Raw genomic sequence first — 19,624 nt, forward strand, 5'->3', positions numbered from 1 at the left:
TGTTATCATTTTTTGTAACTATAAATCAGTATTTCTTAATCAGCAGAGCACATTGCAATGTTGAGCTGTACAGATCTCAAGAGTGAAGCATAGCATCCTGTGTCTTCCAATTAGCTTTGCTGGTGTAATTGACTCTGGCTGGGCACCAGAGTCAGTTCAGCTGTGAGCTGACAATGCTATGAGGAGGCAGGAGCAGGTATAGAAGATGAGCAACAGCAGCATTGCACACCTTGGAGAGGGAAGCAAGGAAGGGAAGATCCTAGGACTGAGGGAAGAATACATGGAAGAAGAAATCAGAAGAAATGGAGAAGGACAGACAGGCAAAACCAAGGGATAAAGAAGTGGAAAAAAGGAAGTAGTAGTTATGTTGTCTGTCTAAAAGAGTAAAGAACCACTGGCAGAAGTTAATGAAAAGAATAAATTTATATTAACAAAGAATATATTAACCTTTCTGAACATTAAATACTTCTTAAAGATTTGGTGGGCAGGTGGTTGGTTTTTTAAGCTATTCCATAGAATCCTACTGAGATTGTTTCCCAGATAACAATGGTCAGTTTGTCAACCTTTGCTGACAGCATAGAAGCAGGGAGGCACCTTCGAAGCAGGATGTGGGAACAAAGAACGCAATGAGGAGGCCACAAATTGTCCCAATTCCCATAAAAGATAGAAAACCCCTACATTTTTAAGGAGAAAGGTATGGATTCTGATGACATTTTCTCTCAGTTTATCCTGAGTATTCACTATAAACATATAGGGATGTTGTTAAACAATGTCGACATTGATATGGTATCTAATTAATTCATGCATATCATTGGGAGTGGGAATTAATACATTCCGAAATTATATTCTTTGCCATATTAATTTGCTACTTCCTTAGCACCAAATTCCTTTTTATTTTTTAAATAGTTCTAGATGTATCTCTAGTGAGTGAACTGACAGTGTTAAAAGCATTCTGCCAGCCATCCCTGTCTTTACCTAACCAGCTAGAGGGTCTTAATATTTTTGTTTGTATTTTTTCCCCCATGAATGCATTCACCGCGAAGCTGCTATTTTGGTGCTACCCACACGAAGAGCTTATCACCGCAGCTGCCACTGATACTACTCAGCTCCCAGTTTTTGCCCTCCTGCAGTTTCCCAGAGCAACCTCGACATAGAATCATAGAACCGATTGGGTTAGAAAGGACCTTCGAGATCATCAAGTCCAACCCTTGGTCCAACTCCAGTCCATTTACTAGATCATGGCACTCAGTGCCACATCCAATCCCAGTTTAAAAACCTCCAGGGCTGGTGAATCCACCACCTCTCTGGGCAGCCCATTCCAATGCCTGATTACTCTCTCTGGAAAGAATGTTTTTCTGATCTCCAACTTAAATTTCCCCTGGCAGAGCTTAAGCCTCTGCCCCCTTGTCCTGTTGCTGACTGCCTGGGAGAAGAGGCCAACCCCCACCTGGCTAGAACTTCCCTTCAGGAAGTTATAGACAGTGATGAGGTCACCTCTAAGCCTCCTCTTCTCCAGGCTAAACAACCCCAGCTCCCTCAGCCTCTCCCCATAGGACTTGTGCTCCAGTCCCTTCACCAGCCTTGTTGCTCTTCTCTGGACTTGCTCCAGCACCTCAATATTTTTCCTGAACTGAGGGGCCCATAACTGAACACAATACTCAAGGTGTGGCCTCACCAATGCAGAGTACAGGGGAAGGATCACTTCCCTGGTCCTGCTGGCCATGTTGTTTTTGATACAGGCCAGGATCCCATTGGCCTTCTTGGCCATCTGGGCACACTGTTGGCTCATGTTGAGCTTCCTGTTGATTAGTACCCCCAGGTCCCTTTCTGCCTGGCTGCTTTCCAGCCGCTCTGTGCCCAGCCTGTAGCGCTGCAGGGGGTTGTTGCAGCCAAAGCGCAGGACCCGGCACTTGGTCTTATTGAACTTCATCCCATTGGTATCAGCCCAACTCTCAAGTCTATCCAGATCCCTCTGCAGAGCCCTCCTGCCTTCCAGCAGGTCAACACTCCCTCCCCAGCTTGGTGTCATCAGCAAATTTGCCGATGGTGCACTCAGTCCCCTCATCTAAATCACCAATAAAGATGTTAAGCAGGACTGGACCCAACACAGACCGCTGGGGAACATCCTCTGTAGGACTTCAAATTTAGAAGCAGTGTTTAAGCTTTCTCAAAAATGTTTACATTTTCAAACTGATTAGCCTAACAGAAATGCAGAAACAACCTCTGCTGATCTCTCTCACAGGCTGGAAACAGATCACTCACCCCCTTTCTTGGTTCCTCACCTCCCAGCTAAACAAAAGTCTTGGTGTCGCGTAGGTGGGATAACACCCTTACACAGATGGAACAAGTCACAGGCCTGATGCAGCATGGGGATGCCAAGGATGGTCAGGGCTTTTTTGGACATGCAGCCTGACAGTCATGTTAGCCAAGAAATATACAGTAAGCTCCTCTCTCATTGTTTCACAGTATCCTGTCTAGGCCAAAGGTCCTTTGAGGTTTATCTAAATTACAGTGTTTGCTTTTTGTTTGCCCATGACAAGCCTGTCACAGTTGGAGTTACAACAGATTAATGATGAGCCTTGACTTTTCCCTGCAGAAACTTTGCTCTTCAGGTACCTTTTTTTTTTGGTTGGTTGGTTGGTTTGGTTTTTTTCTCTACTTTACATTCTGTTTTCAAACAGCTTATAAAACAGAAATGTATGCCTTAGTACAAAGAGTGTGTGCTTCCTTCAATTATCTTAATTCCATTTTTAACTTTGGGTACAATTGTTACTTTCCACTTCTCCAGTGAAATAGCTGGTTTTAATTAAGGAAGGCATATTTTTGCTGCAGATCAGCTATTTCAAACTAAGCTCCTTCAAAACTTTTCAATGTACCATCTGGAGCTGATGATTTGCTGCTTTTTAAATTATCGATTTGTTCCAGCTCTTCCTTCTGACACATCTTGATTACCAGAAAAGAGCAAGTCCCAGTAGGTATCACTCTGATATTCTCTGTGCTGAAGAGTGCTGCAAACAAATAATTCAGATTCTCAGCAATGTCGCTATCTTCTTTAATTTCTGCCTTTAATCTTCAGTGATCCGGTTTCTGAACAGCCAGCTAATTATTCCTAGTCTTCTGACTGATAAATGTGAAGCATTGTTATTTTATACCTTTAGTCTTTTGCAGTCCACCATACTTCCTTTTTATTTCCCTTTCATCTAGTCTTTTTGCTAATTAATAAACCAATGTATTGGAAAGCCAAGGTTAGATTTGCAAATTTGGAAGGGTTTCCTGCCATTCAGTTGTACTGATTTCCTCTTTAGTGTCATCAGCAACATACTTGCCTTCCAGACTCTATTATTGTTCTTTACTGGAATTCATGGCTTCTTCCTCTACTCTTCACTCAGGAGCTTTCTTGACAAACCCTCTCAACACAAGCAAAACCTAGATACTCTGAAGTCAAAATTTCAGTCACTTTATTGGATCATATTACATTAATATGTCTGCTAGCAGCTACAGATGCAGTATTGTCTTGAATTCCTTCCTGCATATTGGTAAAAATTAAGAACCAGAAATCAGGATATCAGGATTTAGGCAAAAAGGAGGCAATTTGATTTTAAAAGGAGGCATTTTGATTTAAAATTTCATACCTGCTTATGGCTCTGGCCCAATCTGAAGAAAGAGTACCTACACAAAAGCAGGAGTTAGGCCACAGCTGGCAAACCTGGGGTGTGTAATCAATACCAGTAGCAACCTGGTGGTGGAAGCTGCTTGTCTGCAATAGTACAATAATTAGAGTACTTGCTTCCAGATGTGGAAAGGCTGCATGGGGGGGAAGGCATGCCAGCATTGCCCACCTCAAATGAAGCACTCAGTCACCAGGCAGGGCACTGGAAGAGAAGAGAGCACACTTTCCCACTTGTTGGGACAGGGTTCCGGACTCAGAAAGAACTGTGAAGTTTCTGGATTGAAAGGGGGCCTGACACTACAGTTGGGTGGTTTGGGGTCTCAGAGGGGAGAGGTTTCCTAGGTTTGAGTCAGTGTACTTTATTTTATCCACAAGTTTAGTGCAAAATGATCCCTAAAACAAAATATGAAGCTTACTATCTGGTGCCTGCTGAGACTCTTCTTCAATATGTAGGAAGAGCTTATCTTTCTGAGACAGAGACGTGCAGGACCATGTTGATCAAATTAGTTGTGGCCTGAGCTCTAAGCCATCTCCTCCTCACAGCAGTCACTCCTCAGGCCCAAGCAACATCCAGCTCTTGCCTGAAAACTTGACAGTTCTTCAGCAGAGTGAGCTGAACTGTACCTCAAGCTCATGTGAAAAGCAAAGGCATTTCAATAGGCTTGCTTGGGGCTCCTTTATTTCTGTTATGTTCATTCTTAAATTGTATTTTCTTTGGGTTTCCTTCTGCTGACACAACTAAGTACTGCTGGACAGCAGAGTTCCTCAATCCCTTCCCTACCCAGCTCACATACTGACAAATCATTACTCATGTAGCAAAAGCCCCCACAAAGTGTCAGCTGAGCTTTAACATTTATTGTTAAAAATAAAATCAAATTTTAAATCCTGTTCCTAGCTGAATAGCTGTTAATGATTTAGAGAGAGGAGTTGAAATGCAGCACAACAGGCATAATCCTCAAATCCTTATACCACTGACCTCTGCAGTGGGTCCACTCCAAGGATGGTTTGGCCATCCTGCCCCTGGATCTCTCCTCCCCAGCCACTTTGTTGCCACAATTCACTTCAACCACAGAGAGATGGGGGCAACCAACTCAAAATGGCTTCACAGCTGGACATTGGCAGTGCTTCGTGAGGCCTTGTAACCCACTTGGACATCTGCAGGAGGTTTGCTTTTGACATCTCTGCCTGCATGTAGAAAGACCTCATTTTGGTTATACCTATTCAGATAGAAAAGAGCTCGGGTAGAAGAGTTGGGGAATTAGAGCTGCTGATATATGTCACATACAAAACCCCTGACCATTGCCAGGTTACACTTGCAGGAATACTCAGAGACACAAGATCTCCTGCAATGGGGGAAAGGTCTTTTCTGATTCCTTTCAGTAAATATTCTGCAAATAGCCAATCTGCTGATTTTTTACTGCTACAGTTGGTCCCAGGGCATCTTCTGACCCGTTCCAGACTCTGTTGATCTTTTCTGGTCAGATCTGGAACCACTGAACCCAGCAAGAGGCTGCTAGTAAAATAGCACATCAACAGAAGTCCTCGCCACAGCCCTCTGACCTCTTGCTCCGCGGAGACAGTCTGGACTGAAAGAAACCCAGATTCCCCTTTGCCACCTCAAATTTTCCCACCCTGAGCCGTCCACAGACCTGTGCACTCACAGAGGCTCACGGGTGCAAGAGGGAGGTGGGTGCCTCGTGCCCTGAGACACGGGGCGAGTGTGCCCGGGATGTGCGTGTCCCACGGCGAGCCGCGTGTCCCGTGGGGCACCCCCGGCTGCCCTGCCCGGCGCATCCCGCACCTGCCGCACGCCGGGGGCTGAGCGGCGGCGCGCCCCACGCTCGGCCCCACGCGTGTCCTCGCCGTGCGGCAGCAGAGCCGCCCTTGCGCTTACCTTTCCCAGGCACGTGTGCGTGGGCACAGGCCGCCCCGGAGGATGGCGCAGGGAAGCGGGCGGGCGGTGGGTCCCCGAGGAGTCCCCGGGAGCGGGAGTGTCGCTCCCCACCACGGGCAGAGGGGCACGGGCACGGAGCGAGAGCCTGGCTGTGACACGGCACTGCTCAGGCAGTGGCTCCGGTGAGGGCAGCGAGCTGTGGAGCTGCTCCCCGCCTCGGCGCTACCAGCTCGCCAGCCACGCAGTCCCAGGAAAAAACATCGCCTTCAAGCACTGCCGTCATCTCCACCGAGGGCGCAGAGCTGGCGGGCTGGGAATGGCATCGCACGCCACACTGGGATACGCTCCGGGTTCAACACCGACACCTTCTTCTCCCAAAAGAAAAAGAGGACCCCAAAGAGTTACGTGCAACACAGATGGAAAACAAGGAGGACCGCATTGAAAGATGCTTCTGGGTCACCTCTGTGCCGCTTCTCCAGTCCAACAGCACCATCTCCTGGGTGGCCTCGGCCACTCGCCCGGCTGCCCGTAGCTCATCCCAGAGCATCTCCCCGAGAAGACCCTCCTCAGCTTTCCTCTGCCGTCACCGAAAATGTTCAGTTTCTTTGCTTTCCTTTCAGGCACTAACAGTACTTTTGCAAGTGCTTTCTTTCACATACTATTGTTTGCCTCTCATGGAACATCACAGACTGATCCATGACATACTGAAGAATTCTAGATTCTGTATAATTTTTAAATCAGCAGTACAAGACATTCTTGAATACTAGCCTGAAATCTGATCTGTTCAGAGATGAGAAGGCTTGAATATGTACGCAGTCTTAATGGAGCACATACTCTTTGAAGTAATCAAAAAGTGCTGCTTCTCAGAGAATTACCTGTATTTTTTTATTTTTTTAGGGATAAAAAACCCACAACAAACCAACAACATCCTCCCCCAAAACCCCAAAAGCAAACCAACCAAAAACCAAAAAAAACCCCACCAACCAACCAACACAGCAACAAAAAAACACCCATCACGCTAAATCTACTTGAAGAGCCCTTTAGAGTTTAGACAAGTGAAATAATGGAAAATAACAGAAGTGGTAGGTGTCACAGTGTTATTTCAATGGGGAAGTCCTGTCAGACAAGTAGCATTTCTGAGATACTCTTGGTAGCGTGCATTTGAAAGCTCTAAAATGCTTGTTAAGGTACCCCTGTAAAGGTATGTGTTTTTCACTCACTAGATTATAGGTTTAAGACTAAAGGCTTCAAAACTTTAACTGCCATAGCTATTACTTTAAAAGTAGCAAATCACTTCTCTATTTCAGTTTGTATTAATATACAAAGATTTGACTGTCCTACTTCACTGCTGCTTTGAGGCTTTGAAGACTGTGCTTATATAACAAGCAAAAAAAAAAGTATAATTCAATGACTTGGTTCTAATTCAACATTCCTCTAAAGCATCTTTTGACTTAATTCACTGTTAAATGCCAAGCAAAATTTTACAGAAACTCATCTTTAAAAGATACTAAGTAAGCCCCCTGAGCAAGCTTTAAGTTAGAAGGGACAACTTAAAACTACAAAACCAGACACGTGCCTGCATCTCACCATCTGTGCATGAGCAGTCTCATGGCTTTTTATGTAGAACTGCTACCACAATGAAAAGAAAAAATCATTTTCTGTGTTGTTTCCTAAATTAACTTCTTTCATTGGCAAGGCTGTTTCAAAATTAATATTGAACTTGGCCCTTGTGATACGGGAGAATTTGATCTAAGCAAGCTAGGAGATAAAATCAGAACAAAGGGGGCTAGATCAAGTTAATTCTAACTGTAGTATACACAGCTATAAAGTGAGGGTTGTACCTAGATATACTGATAGAAAGCAAGATGTTCCAAAAGAAAACTTGAAACAGAACATATTGGCTCAAAAGGTTGGAAAATTACACTTACTTGTCATAACTGTGCATGTATAGGTGAAATAAAAAGGAAAGGATTTTTCTCTGATGGCACATGATCGGTGGCATGATCCCCCATGAGTCTGGAGCTGCCAGTAAAGAGTTCTGAATAACCACATTGGTGTCAGAGGGTTCTCTTTATTTTAGAAGATTTCGGTAACACTTGAATTCTTCTTAGATCCTTACAAATCATCACCACCTGCACATACTCAAGGTAAACAAGGTACTTTGGAAATGTATTTCTACATGCTACTGAAAACTTTCCAGTTACTCCATCTTTAAGGAAGTTTAATTTCTTTGTTTACTCTGTTTCTAAAGGTCTTAAAAATTTAATATCATTTGAGAATAAAAGTCACCTTTGAAAGGTTTTGTTTCTTCTGCAGAAGGGAGCATAAGTCAGCAGCCTGCTGTCCTGCATTTCTGCTGATTAAGAAATGATCCTCAAAACTAGGAAGATATAAAAGCATTGCATACAGCACTGTGCATTCCTCTCAGCTACACCCTATAACTACCATGGATTTTATATAGTAACACGGTCTTTCTAACTAAAACCCCTTTGCTCCTCACCTACTCTCTTACTTCCAGAGAAACAAGGCACGTGCAAAAAACTGGATGATAAATTTAAAAAAAAAAAAAATAAAACCCAAATCCATTTAGCTACCTCAGTCCTACTATCCATGTGACTAAAACCTATTTTGTCCATGAGATTCCAGGAAAGGCCTCAAGCAGTTAAATCAGTGAGGAGTTTCTACTACCATGATCAGGCCACAGGAACAACAGTCCCTTACAGAGCAGTGTGTCGTTCATCTCAACCCTTTCAGCCGAAAAGCAAGCTCAGGCCACCACTCAGAACCATTAACAATTCAAACCCTTTCAACTTTCTTTACCTTTTCTTAGTATCTTTCCATCTTTGCTCACAGAACAGGTAACACACATCTTGTAACTCATGAGTGGTTTTGTCTAACACAATCCTGTAATACAGAAGTTGAAAACCCCTGTGTTAGAAGATCTGGTTTCCTCAAAATGGGCATGCAAATCAGATTAGGCAGGAATTTACTGCTCAGGCTCCCAGCTCTGCTCTTTAATATTGCTCTTCTTAAATGCAGGCTCTGCCAGGGCCTTGCTGGGATTCTGCGTTTCAGCTCAGGAGAGATTTTCCATGATATGATTCCTTGATTTCACATTTCCACGCTTGACTGTTTTTATGCACTTTGTTAGCATTGGCAGGCTCCCAGAAAAAGTCCTACCAAAGTTTTCTGGCCCACTTTTTAAAGAGAACCACAGAACATCATGAGAACATGAAAATAAGCCCCCATGTCATCAGACCTAAAATTAAGGTATGTATTTCAGGTCATTTAGATGGTATAAACTTATTTTTTTAGAGCAGACAAGCAATGGAGAATATTGACCACATCCAAACATTTGTTAGCAAAATTAATGCAAGGAAAAGGTCATTAGGCCTGAGAAACACATTTATGTAACATACTAACATGTTCCAAGCTGTTAACAGCTTTTTTCTCAGGGAAACAACTTTTGAGTTAACTGACTGTCATTCTCCCAAATCAATACTAGCAGCACAATAACAAGTGTTTGTAACCTGCTTCCTCCTGCTTCTTACAAGGACCAGTTCCAGAAGAGCAAAGAAACCCTAACTCCACTTTGATGAAGGTTTGGGACAGCACAGATCAGCTTGGGAATATGAGCAATCCCATTTGCTTAAACCAAAGCACCTTGCTTTGTATGTAAGGAGTGAGAAGTATTAGAAGATGCAAAGTATTATCTTAAATTATGATCTGGTGAATAGGTTGGTCCACTCAGATCAGCCTTTTAACACAGGAACACCAAAGGCATTCTCAGAATAAAATGTAAATAATGATTTTAATCGTTTTCAGTTTGGCATACATTCATAATACCTTCTAATAACAATCCTAAGAATAGTTTGCAAGCTTTACATACATCTCACTGTAAGCTCTCAGCAGGGAAATGCAGCCAAAATGGGTCCAGAAGCTTCTCACTGGAGGAGCAGCCAGCCAGAACACCTGCCCAGTGAAACACATGAGAACACCAATAGCAGGAATGTCACTGTGGGATTTTGGAGCTGGCAGCTCCATATACCCAACCTGGATCTGCAGAAGCCCTGCAGGTGGCAACACTTATGCACAGCCCTGACACCTGCCTGACCTCAGCAGACCCAGCTCAAGACCAGGCAGCTTTGCTTCTCTTTTCACCAAAGGTGGCAAGGGCAGCTTCCCACATTTGCTTTTGGCTGTCTCAGCAGCTTCAGTCAGCCTTCCCAAGATGGGATCCTGACCACAGTTACCTCTTCAGTCTTCATTTTATGGCAGAGGAATCAGGGAAGAACAAGCAGCAGTGCCAGTGGGGTTTTTTTTCCATCCTTTCCCTCACCTCCTGGTGACAAGTCACTCTTCCTGGGGTTAAAAAAGTGTCTTCTCTCCACAGAACCCTTTACATACGCCTAACCAGGGATCCTCATGGATCCTTCCAGCTTGCACCAGCATGCCTGTATTGGCTCAGCACATGCACTGATTGTCACCCCATAATCCAATATTACCAGTTGTCGTCTCTCATTGCCAAAGTGCATGAGAAAAGCAGGTGAAAATCTCTCAAAGAGAAACATGATTTTTTTCCCCTCAAAAAATCAGCTCATTTGCAGGGGCATTCCTTTAGGATTGAAAGCACATGGACCCTTTTGCCTCTAGTCTGAGGGACAGCAGGTGCTGAGCAGAGTGCAGAATACCACCCACCTTCTAAAATGATCCACCTAATAGAGAACTAGTTCCTTAGGGAAAACACTAACAAAATTAAAGCTTTTAGTGAGCATCTGAAGTTTTATAATGTAAGTAGATTGTGATTTTTTTAGTTGCAGCTGGATAAATATGAGCATTGTTATATATGTAAAACAACTGCTCGTGCACACACAGGTGGGAAATGTATGGCTTGTACAGGAATGCAGGCAGAAGTCCCAGTTTCTATACCCAGTTTCTGGCTTTGCCATGTACACTTTATGGAATCACTGTTGCCGTTGTCACATGTTCCAGTCGGGCAAAGGACTGATATAAACACCACTATGTATGTTACATGTTACGCAAAATTCTAGCTAAATAATTAAAAACTACAGAGGGGAAGAAAGTACAGAAAGTACAAAAATTTCCATAGTCTTATTAAAAGCAGGAACTCATGCTGGGAGAAGTAATTTTCTGGGAAAAAGACCACCTGACAATGCTCAAGTTTCCTTTGTGCCAAATTACTGGCAGATACTACTGGAAAATACTCAACTTCCACAGAAGAAAGAGATCTGTGAAACAGCAGATTTGGGGTGTGTTTTTTAACAGATTTATTTAGTAGCCAGACTAAGAGTTAACCATTGAAGCAGAAAATAATTAAATTTTCTTCATTATCTTGTTCTTTGTTTACTGCGTCCATTCATTTCGATAGGTCTTTTGACAAATAATCAAAGACTTGAAATTCATTTTGTTTCTAAACATGGTTTTACATTCAGAATGGCAAAACTACTTGTGAAATATCAGCCATAAGAAAGCTCATTTAATTTGAATTCAAATGCTCAGAACTAAATTTCATTCATACCTAAAGCTTGGCATTTCATGAATATGGTGTGGTGTATGAACAGAAAAAGCCATGCACTCACATCTCCTTGCCTAAAACCACAAGTGACTGCCACCGAGTGTAACTTATGCATGCACAGTGGTCATTCAGTCACCTCCACTGGCACTGGGCAGCTCTCAGGAACAAGGGAATACACAGAAAACACAGGCATTGCATTTAATCCCTGTGATATTGACTGCATTACAACTATACAATAAGCTTACAGTAATCACTCTGAAATTCTGTGAAGAATGCACTACTATAATTTCTCCACTTGACCATTTGCTCAAGTTGGCAGGAGAGATTTGTAACTGGAACTTGCATCAAATCTCTCTCGATTACAAGTTCCAGTCCTGTCCTCCTCTTCCACTGACCATTCAAAATTTTTTCTTTCTTCAAAACATATTTTCTGCCCTATGCAGTGGAAAACATGTCAGGTTTCAAATCAAAAGTAGTATCAGTTTCATTAGTCATTTAAAATAAAGAGAACTACTGTAGATAATCAACATAAAATACAGTTTATTTCCAGCCATTTGCTTAATTCACATGCAAACTGGTTTATATTAATAAAAGTAAACTGCATTTAAAAACAGCTTGGTTAGATTTCAATCTCAGCAGTATTGCTATAGAGCTGAAGTTACACTGGTTAATATGATTTGTTTTCACTTAGGGAAATGTGGTTAGATAGGTACCAAACACTTCAGAGACTTTCCACAAAGAAATATTTATCTATTCAGTAGCCTCTCTGCTGCACTCATTGTATCCACACAAACATTTCATCTGTAAAGCCCATGTTTGAAGAGTATATTCTTTGGAGCGCAGCAGTCAGGAGAGAAAACACTTGGAAACACAATACAAAAAGGTAACTTAGTAACTAGCAAATAATACAAGATTACAGTAATAACTGAAGTATTCTCCTGTACTACTTCAAGCTAGAATACTGAAGTCTGAAACAATTCCCACATTTTAGCACTAACACAGAACTACAACACACAAATGATGTAAGCAGGGGAAAAAGCTGCTTGGCAAGAGGTAGAAAAGGTTTTATAAAATATTTAGGCACACTGCTTAGCAATTTTAAAAGCCATCAGAAAGTTACAAAGTAATAATGACCATTATACATGTATTTGTACAAGTCTGTTTATTTTTACCCTTTGGAATAAAAGTATATTTCATGCACTCTCAGTATTTTTTCTCCTATATGGTTGGAAAATTGTTTTTCTCCTATATTGTATGTAATTGCACAAGTTTTACAGGCTCTCAAGAAGTCTTATAACCAGAAGTTATACAGAAAAAATGATGCATTATTACTTAACACTTTTCAAGAGAAGAGAGGGAATGCAAATGCTGTTTGCGTAGGGTTCATGTATCAAAGAACAGAGAAACACACACCCAAAATTCATAAAAATATTATTAGTTCTTTTGGTTTACTTCCACCTCAATCAAGAAGAGAGTGCTATAGAAGTGAACTTGTTCAAACAATTTTCACAATGTGTTTTACAGTGCAGTGGTTATACTCAAATTCTCACAACATCCATAAATCATTACGCCAAGATCACTACATTTACCATGAGCTACGAGACATTCACTTATTGTCAGTTCAAAAAGATGCCTTCTTTGACCTACAGTACATAAGGCTTTACTGGTAGCAAGTTCTTATCAAAGATTTGCTTTATTCCTGTCACAGCACTTTTTTTTTCTTTTTGCTCATTTTACTTTTTCTCTTGGTCTTTCTCTGCATCCAGAAGCGCTGACCGGATTCCTAATTTCTTCAGCTCTTCTACGAGATCTCCATTCTGATGCATCTGGAGGAGGATATCACAGCCACCAACGAATTCACCATTGAGGTACACTTGTGGGATGGTAGGCCAGTTGGAGTAGTTTTTTATTCCTGCACAAGGAAAGAAAAAAATATATTTAGGGTTTTCTCCCCCTCTCCAAATAGAATGATGTTTCAAAAGGAATGCATTGCTTCCACATGACAGCACTACTGATGTTTTAGTTTCTTTCACATTAAGGCAAGAATTTGTCTATATAACAGGAACACTGAGAAAAAACCTATCTTAGTGTTAGGTTTGGTTTTCACTCCAACTCAAGGATGTGTGTTGAAAGATATGGAGTCAGCTCCTTTACTGACTTCACACAGGAGCTGGAAAAATGTAGTGCTTCTTTTTCCTTCCAGGAAACCAGCAAATATGATTTTTCAAACAATTACACAAATAAGAAGTATTGAAAAATACTGAGAACTCTTACTTTCCTTTATATTTCCCAGAGGGACTTTAAAAATACTTTGTGTTCTTAGTGAATTCATGCAGTTATACTTACTCCTGCAATTTCAACTGCAAAATACATTCATCCCTGTAGAGGCCTTATAAATTTCCAATTGCTTTATCTTTCAATGCCAGACCTTACAGCCCATGGGAGGGGCACAAAGGCTGAAGCCTCTTGAAAAGTACAGAGCTCGAGTTACAATTATGAAGTACAGAATTGAAGTTTAAAACTTTACTTCATAGAAAACAAATATAAGACCACCCCAAAACCTCAAAATACAAGAGTACACATTGAATCCAAGCTTGCACTTAAAGGCATCACACGAAAAATTACACAGAAGAATCACTGTACCTAATTTGCCACTTTTTAAAAGACCCTTCACCCAAGGCCATTACTTCTGTGGCTGAGGAAACAGCTAAATCCTACAGCTGCAGGCTTTTATACCATGTCCACCAGAATTTGATTAGATAACAAGTTTTGAATTCAACACTTTTATATATTTTCAATACACAACTTTTGGAATTTTTCTGCCATATGCATGAAAGCACATATAGCAAATTTAAGCTTACAGACAACAGAGGTGCCTTTCCAGGACATCACAATCCATTCACCTTGGAAGTCAACCCTCTATCAACCACATGTGGGCTTTAGCATAGTTGTCAAAGTACTAACAAAAAATATTAATCTGTACAATTGAAAGCACAAAGGAACTTGTTTTCTCCTTAAAAAAAAAACATTTTAACCCCTAAAGATTGTAAAGCTAAACCCCAAAATATTCCAGGTAAAAAATAACCATATAAGCAAATATGTTTACTTTATTGGAACTTAGACTACTTTTTTTTTAGCAAATATATCTAAGTGCACAAATATACAATGGGATTATTATTTTCATGTATAAAAGATGCAATAGAGCTAATAATTCCCCTTGGTAAAATACCAGTGTGTTTTAAAAAATCCACTAAAATAATAGTGACCCAGGAAAAAAATAGTTGCAACAAAGTATTCTAACCACAAAGTACAATACAAGCTAAGAGATTCAGTTCTGACTTCACATTTTTGTGGAACCCCAATGTTTCAGAAGTCCAAAATAGCAAGTTTAGCACATAAATCAGGCCAAAGGGAACCCATCTAAGCTAGCCTTCATCATCACCAGCTGTAACTTCTTCCTCAGGACCTCAGTAAAACCTCTCTCAGTTGTTTACATACAGTTTGCAGAAAATTTAAGCTTTGACGTCAACTTGCATTTAGCAATGTTTTTCTTAAAAGGTTTTAGGCCTTTGAGTACTCAAAACTGCTAAAAATGTCCTAAAGATCTTTTAACACATAAAAGTTTCAATGAAAAACTGAGTTTCAACATTAAGACATGCTTAGGCATGACCCTCCTCAAAGGATATGAAATAGGGTTTGTTTTTCTGAAGATATTGCAATGGTAAACATGAATTGAGAACCAAGGGCTCTACACAATAAACCTCCTGCTAACAAGCATTCCAAGGTAACACCAATAATTCTTTCACTGAAATATTTTCTTCAAGGACTTAACTGCACAAGCACTGATAGTACTTTCAAGGATCTATCCAACTTCAGATAAAAACAAGAATACAATCAAGCTCAACTGCTCAGTGTGCTGCATTTCATGTGCTGGACAAGCTGCTTTAAATGCCTTTGTGCAGGGATTCAATGACATTACAAAGGAACACCCCCTCAACTCCTCACCAACGCCCTACCTTAGTGGAGCAGTTACTGTTACTACTCCAGCAGCGCTAAACAAAGTTAGCCTGGGATATGTGTTTGGGATGATTCCTTTGGCAATACAGACATCCCAAGGGATTTTCATCCTGTCTTTGCAGATTATTTCCTTCAGAAGCTGCAGCTTCTGCTCTGACCCACTGTTTGCTTTGCAAACCTGCACTCCACAGACCAGGTGTTCAGTGGACAGCTCTGCCAGCACACTTTAAGGTGCATGTGAAGTGCAAAGCACTACAGAAAGGGGCACCCAGCACACTCCCACCCCCTCACCATACTCCAGTTACCAATTTTCAGCCTCTCTTGCCAGTGTCAGCACTAGGGAATGATGGGCCACATGAAAGAACTGACTCAAACACACTCATTCCTACCACACTTTCTCCAGAAAAGCAACACGTTTTCATGGAGATCATAGAATCATGAAGGCTGGAAAAGGCCTCTAAGATCTCCAAGTCCAACTGTTAACACAGCCCCACCGTTTCCCAGTAAAACATATTCCAAGTGCCATAGCCACACATCTTTTGAACACCTCCTGGGGTGGAGATTCCACCACTTCCCTGAGCAGCCTATTCCAATGCAAGATTGACTGAGGGAAGGCTAGTCCAGAAGTGGAAGGATGGATCAAGACCACCTGCTTGGCAACATCCCATGCTTGGCTAATGTAAAACAACAGTGAAAGTAATCTAAGGGTGAACTACCACAATAGTTTAAATCGGTTTAAAGAACCGCTTTTCCAGAATGTAATCCTAAACTTCTCTGCCACTGTAGCCACCTGAAGCAGCTAATGTTGTCCATTAGCTGAGAGCAGAGTAACTTCTGAAGTGTCAGCCTCAAGAAACCCATAATGCCATAGAGTCCAAAAGCATGCCAAGCTTTTATAAGGATGGATTTGTGTCAGGGAAGCATATCTTCAGCTCAAGTTCAGAAATCACACGAAGTACCAGTAACTTTAGTTTCACAGATCTGAGCATGCTTTTAGGTGAAGAGGCAAGCAGAGGAGTCGTACTGGTTTTACAGCTTGCCATATTTTAGCACAGAGCACATTCCAGCAATTCCATTATATCCAAAAATATGTTGTTTCAGTAGATACAGGCAAGAAACCTACAAGCACTTCAGACTTGCCTGAACTGCCATTTCTCCAACAGCCTGCTCTCACTATCAAATGTATAAGCACACATATATGCCAACCTTTAGCTTAGGTTCAGCTGAATACAAAGCTGTTGGTCAGCTCACATGCAGCAATCTCCTTGCAGATCAGTCTTTAGTTGATGTATTTGATATTTTCACAGCTAAAGGTTCTGCATTCCCTCACTACCCTGCAGTGCAGATTATGTTCAGAGAGGACTTAGGAAAGCATCATATTCTGCATATCTAACTTTTGACCACCTGAGGCCAGATCCCAGCCTTCAGACAGGCACTGCCAAACTACACTTGGCAACTTAAGAGAACTACAGCTTCAAGCAGCACTGTCCTCTCCTCTGACAGAGACAGCCACCCACAAAAGCAGGCACATAATGGCCTTTTAGGGTGCAGAAGGTAATACATTTGAAGCAGTATGACAGTCTGCTGGCCTTGAAAGTAGTTGTGTTGTTCCCCAACTCTTCAAGGCTCCAATCTCGGTGCTGGCTCTGACACTCAGCTCACAGTTCAAAGTGCTGCTTCAACTTGCACGCCCAGTGTTCCAGTTAATAAATTGAGCTGGCCCTCCATACAGTTGAACAGGTGCCAGAGCTGGTGCATGGAAGGGAACAGAACAATCTCTTTAAGCACCTGGTAATCAGTAGGATATTGTGCAAGTGCACACTCCATAACTGCATTCAGCATGGCTTAGCCAAACAGTCTGGATCAAAAGATTAATTTCAATTTAAAGCTCTGGTAGCCAGGAGGGCAATAAGCTCTTGGACCACTCAGCAGAAGTCAGAGTTCACATGGAGGAAAAACATGCTCAGAAGGAAGAGGTTCCTGTTGCATACAAAGAAAATACATATTCACATAGTCAAGTCCCCAGGGACTGTAACTCAGAAATGTGTTGCTCATTCAAAGGCTCACTCCCCTCAACCAAAAGTCAAATGCTGATGGTTTCAAGGTTTTGTTTCCTCCTTTTTACTTTATGAGTCTGTTATAGTAAACCATATGATTAATAAATTCGGGTATGTAAATAAAGTTTAGAAAACTACCATGACTTGTTCACCTGCCAAAGGCAGCAGCAGATTTACTTGAACAAAACCAACATTCATTAACAAAAGATGTCATCACACAGAAATTCCAGTATCCAAGTTTCTATACCATAGCAACTCTTATACCTGTGAACTGAAAAGCAAGCAAGGACTGGAAAAATCAGCCTTTCAGCTAAAAGCTACTGAAAAACTGAGTTAGTCAGATGACATCAAAATCTGGCAGATGATACAGGACAAAAAAGTCACCTGATCACGTGCCAGCATGTGGCTTTAAAAGGCACATTTTAGTGTATTCTGGACAAGAACTGTTAATGCTATGCACCTGCAAGACTAATTACTGGGTACCCGTGTGAATTTGTTTTAAAACTTTCTCAAATAACCACACAGAACCTCTCAGTCAGCTATGCATATTGAAGAGGGAAAGATGAAAAGCATTACTAGAACAGAGTACTAGCTTTCTACAGCTAGCAAAAAAACTCCTTGTATAGTACTAGCTTATATAGCTAATACCACTTCAGCAGTAATGGTGAAACTATTACAAAATACTTCTTGTGCAAATGATTAGCATAATTTTTTACTTTATCAAAAGAACACCAGAAGGCAGTAGCAGCTGGGAATCAAGTAGTGCAAGTCCAAGCTGTACATGAAATTTCACCATATTGTTCACAGGGAAGACAAAAACCGATAACCAAGTATTTCAGGGGTCTCTAACACAGCTCTGTATCTACGAACTAGGCAAGGCAGCATGGCAGGAAGAGCCTGATCTCCAAAAGTCACCCTGCACACAGAACTGTGCTCTGCTGATAACTGAGATGTCTTGGACATGGGGAGAGTCACAGAAACCAAACTTGAGCATCTGGACAGAGCAACCTCAATGGCACATCTCTGTGATACTCTTATGAATTCCACAAACACCTGAACAGAATCACAGAATCACTTAGGTTGGAAAAGTCCTCCAAGATCATCAAGTTCAACCTATGATCAAATATCACCATGTCAACTAGACTATGGGATTCAGTGGCATATACAGTTTTTCCTTAAGCTCCTCCAGGGACGGTGACTCCACCACCTCCCTGGGCATCCCATTCCAGTGTTAACCCTTTTGTGAAGAAATTCCTCCTAATGTCCAACCTCAACCTCCCCTGGTGCAGCTTAGGACTGTACCCTCTTGTCCTATCTCTTGCTGAGACCAACCCCACCTGGCTACAACCTCCCTTCAGGTAGTTGTAGAGTGATGAGGTCCCTCCTGAATCTCCCTTTCCCCAGGCTAAACAGCCCCAGCTCCCTCAGCCGCCCCTCACAGGAATTGTGTTCCAGACCCTTCCGCAGCCCCGGTGCCCTTCTCTCCGCGATTTAGGCCTTGTTAAAACACCCAACCCAACCCAGGGCACCCAACAAAGGGAGCACAGGCACGTCACGGGCGGGACAAGCGGGCAGGGGCCGCCTGGGGCCAGGGGTTGAGGCTGCCCCGACCTCCCGGCAGCTCCTGAGGGCCCTTCCCACGGGGAACGCGGCCCCGGCTCTGCTCTCTCCGAGGATCCGGGGCCTGCCCGGCGGAGGCGGCGCCCAGAGGTGACCGCGGCCCGTGGCGGTGCTGACCTTGGCGGAGGTCGGGGTCCTGCAGCACGTCGTGGGCGCGGTAATCTTCCACGCCGTGCAGCCGCAAGATCTGCACCACGGCGTTGCTGAAGCCGCAGAGCGGCTGTGCCGGGCTGCCCTTCATGAACACCACTACCGGGTGCTCCCGCACCAGCCGCTCCACCGCCTCCCGCGACCCCGAGCCGCCGCCGCTGCCGCCCTCAGCCCCGCCGCTCTCCCCCGCCGCCGCCTGGCAGAGCGGGCGCCCGGCCCGGCCCCGCAGAGCGGCGGCCCCGACGCTCCGCCAGCCCGCCCGCAGCGCCGCGCTCATCGCCCCGCCGCCCGCTCCGCCGCGCCGCACGCACCGCCCATTGGCGGGCCGGGCCGGGCCGCGCGCACAGCCCCCTCCGCATAGGCGAAGCCGCCCGCCAATCACGGGCATCAGCCAATAGCATGAGACGTGACGAGACTCATCCCGCCCAGCAACCCCGAGGCGGCTTCGCTTTCCCAGTGCAGCCAACGCAGCCGCTGCGGCCGCATTGGCAGAGCGAGCTGTCAATCATTGCGGGCTGGGTGGTCCCGACTCCCTGCGGGGGCGATTGGTCAAAATACTCCAGGGCGGGGCTTCTATGGGGAAGTCCGAGTGGTGGGTGTTGAGTGGCGTCAGGCTCCTTCCGCTTCCGGGTGGCGGCGGCGCTCGTGGTGGCGGGGCATGGAGGTCCCGCTCTCGGCCT

At 43.4% G+C, this 19,624-nt stretch overlaps 2 protein-coding genes across 3 annotated transcripts in view; both read right to left on the bottom strand.

Annotated features, from left to right (window-relative positions):
* The window catches only part of TUNAR (transmembrane neural differentiation associated intracellular calcium regulator), a 162,308-nt gene extending 156,338 nt beyond the window's left edge, over positions 1–5,970 (bottom strand). For both annotated transcript variants that reach the window (XM_071559400.1, XM_071559399.1), the window contains exon 1: positions 5,565–5,970. The gene's annotated coding sequence lies outside the window, so the exon portion shown is untranslated. The remainder of the gene's footprint in view (positions 1–5,564) is intronic.
* A 5,648-nt stretch (positions 5,971–11,618) lies between these two features.
* On the bottom strand, positions 11,619–19,347 carry GLRX5 (glutaredoxin 5). Its single transcript, XM_071557586.1, has 2 exons — positions 18,912–19,347; positions 11,619–13,012 (listed from the first exon to the last, which is right to left on the bottom strand). The coding sequence occupies exons 1-2, from the start codon at positions 19,330–19,332 to the stop codon at positions 12,834–12,836; spliced, it is 600 nt and encodes a 199-aa protein (XP_071413687.1). The 5' UTR covers positions 19,333–19,347; the 3' UTR covers positions 11,619–12,833.
* Between the last annotated feature and the right edge of the window lie 277 nt (positions 19,348–19,624).

This window comes from Pithys albifrons, chromosome 6, assembly GCF_047495875.1.
Source record: "Pithys albifrons albifrons isolate INPA30051 chromosome 6, PitAlb_v1, whole genome shotgun sequence".
Classification (NCBI taxonomy): domain Eukaryota; kingdom Metazoa; phylum Chordata; class Aves; order Passeriformes; family Thamnophilidae; genus Pithys; species Pithys albifrons.

Coding starts and splice junctions, on each gene's coding strand:
- GLRX5 (XM_071557586.1), bottom strand. CDS start 19,332: ATGCCCGTGATTGGCGGGCGGCTTCGCCTATGCGGAGGGGGCTGTGCG. Junction 13,013..18,911: donor GGACCCCGACCTCCGCCAAG/GTCAGCACCGCC, acceptor TTCCTTGTGCAG/GAATAAAAAACTACTCCAAC.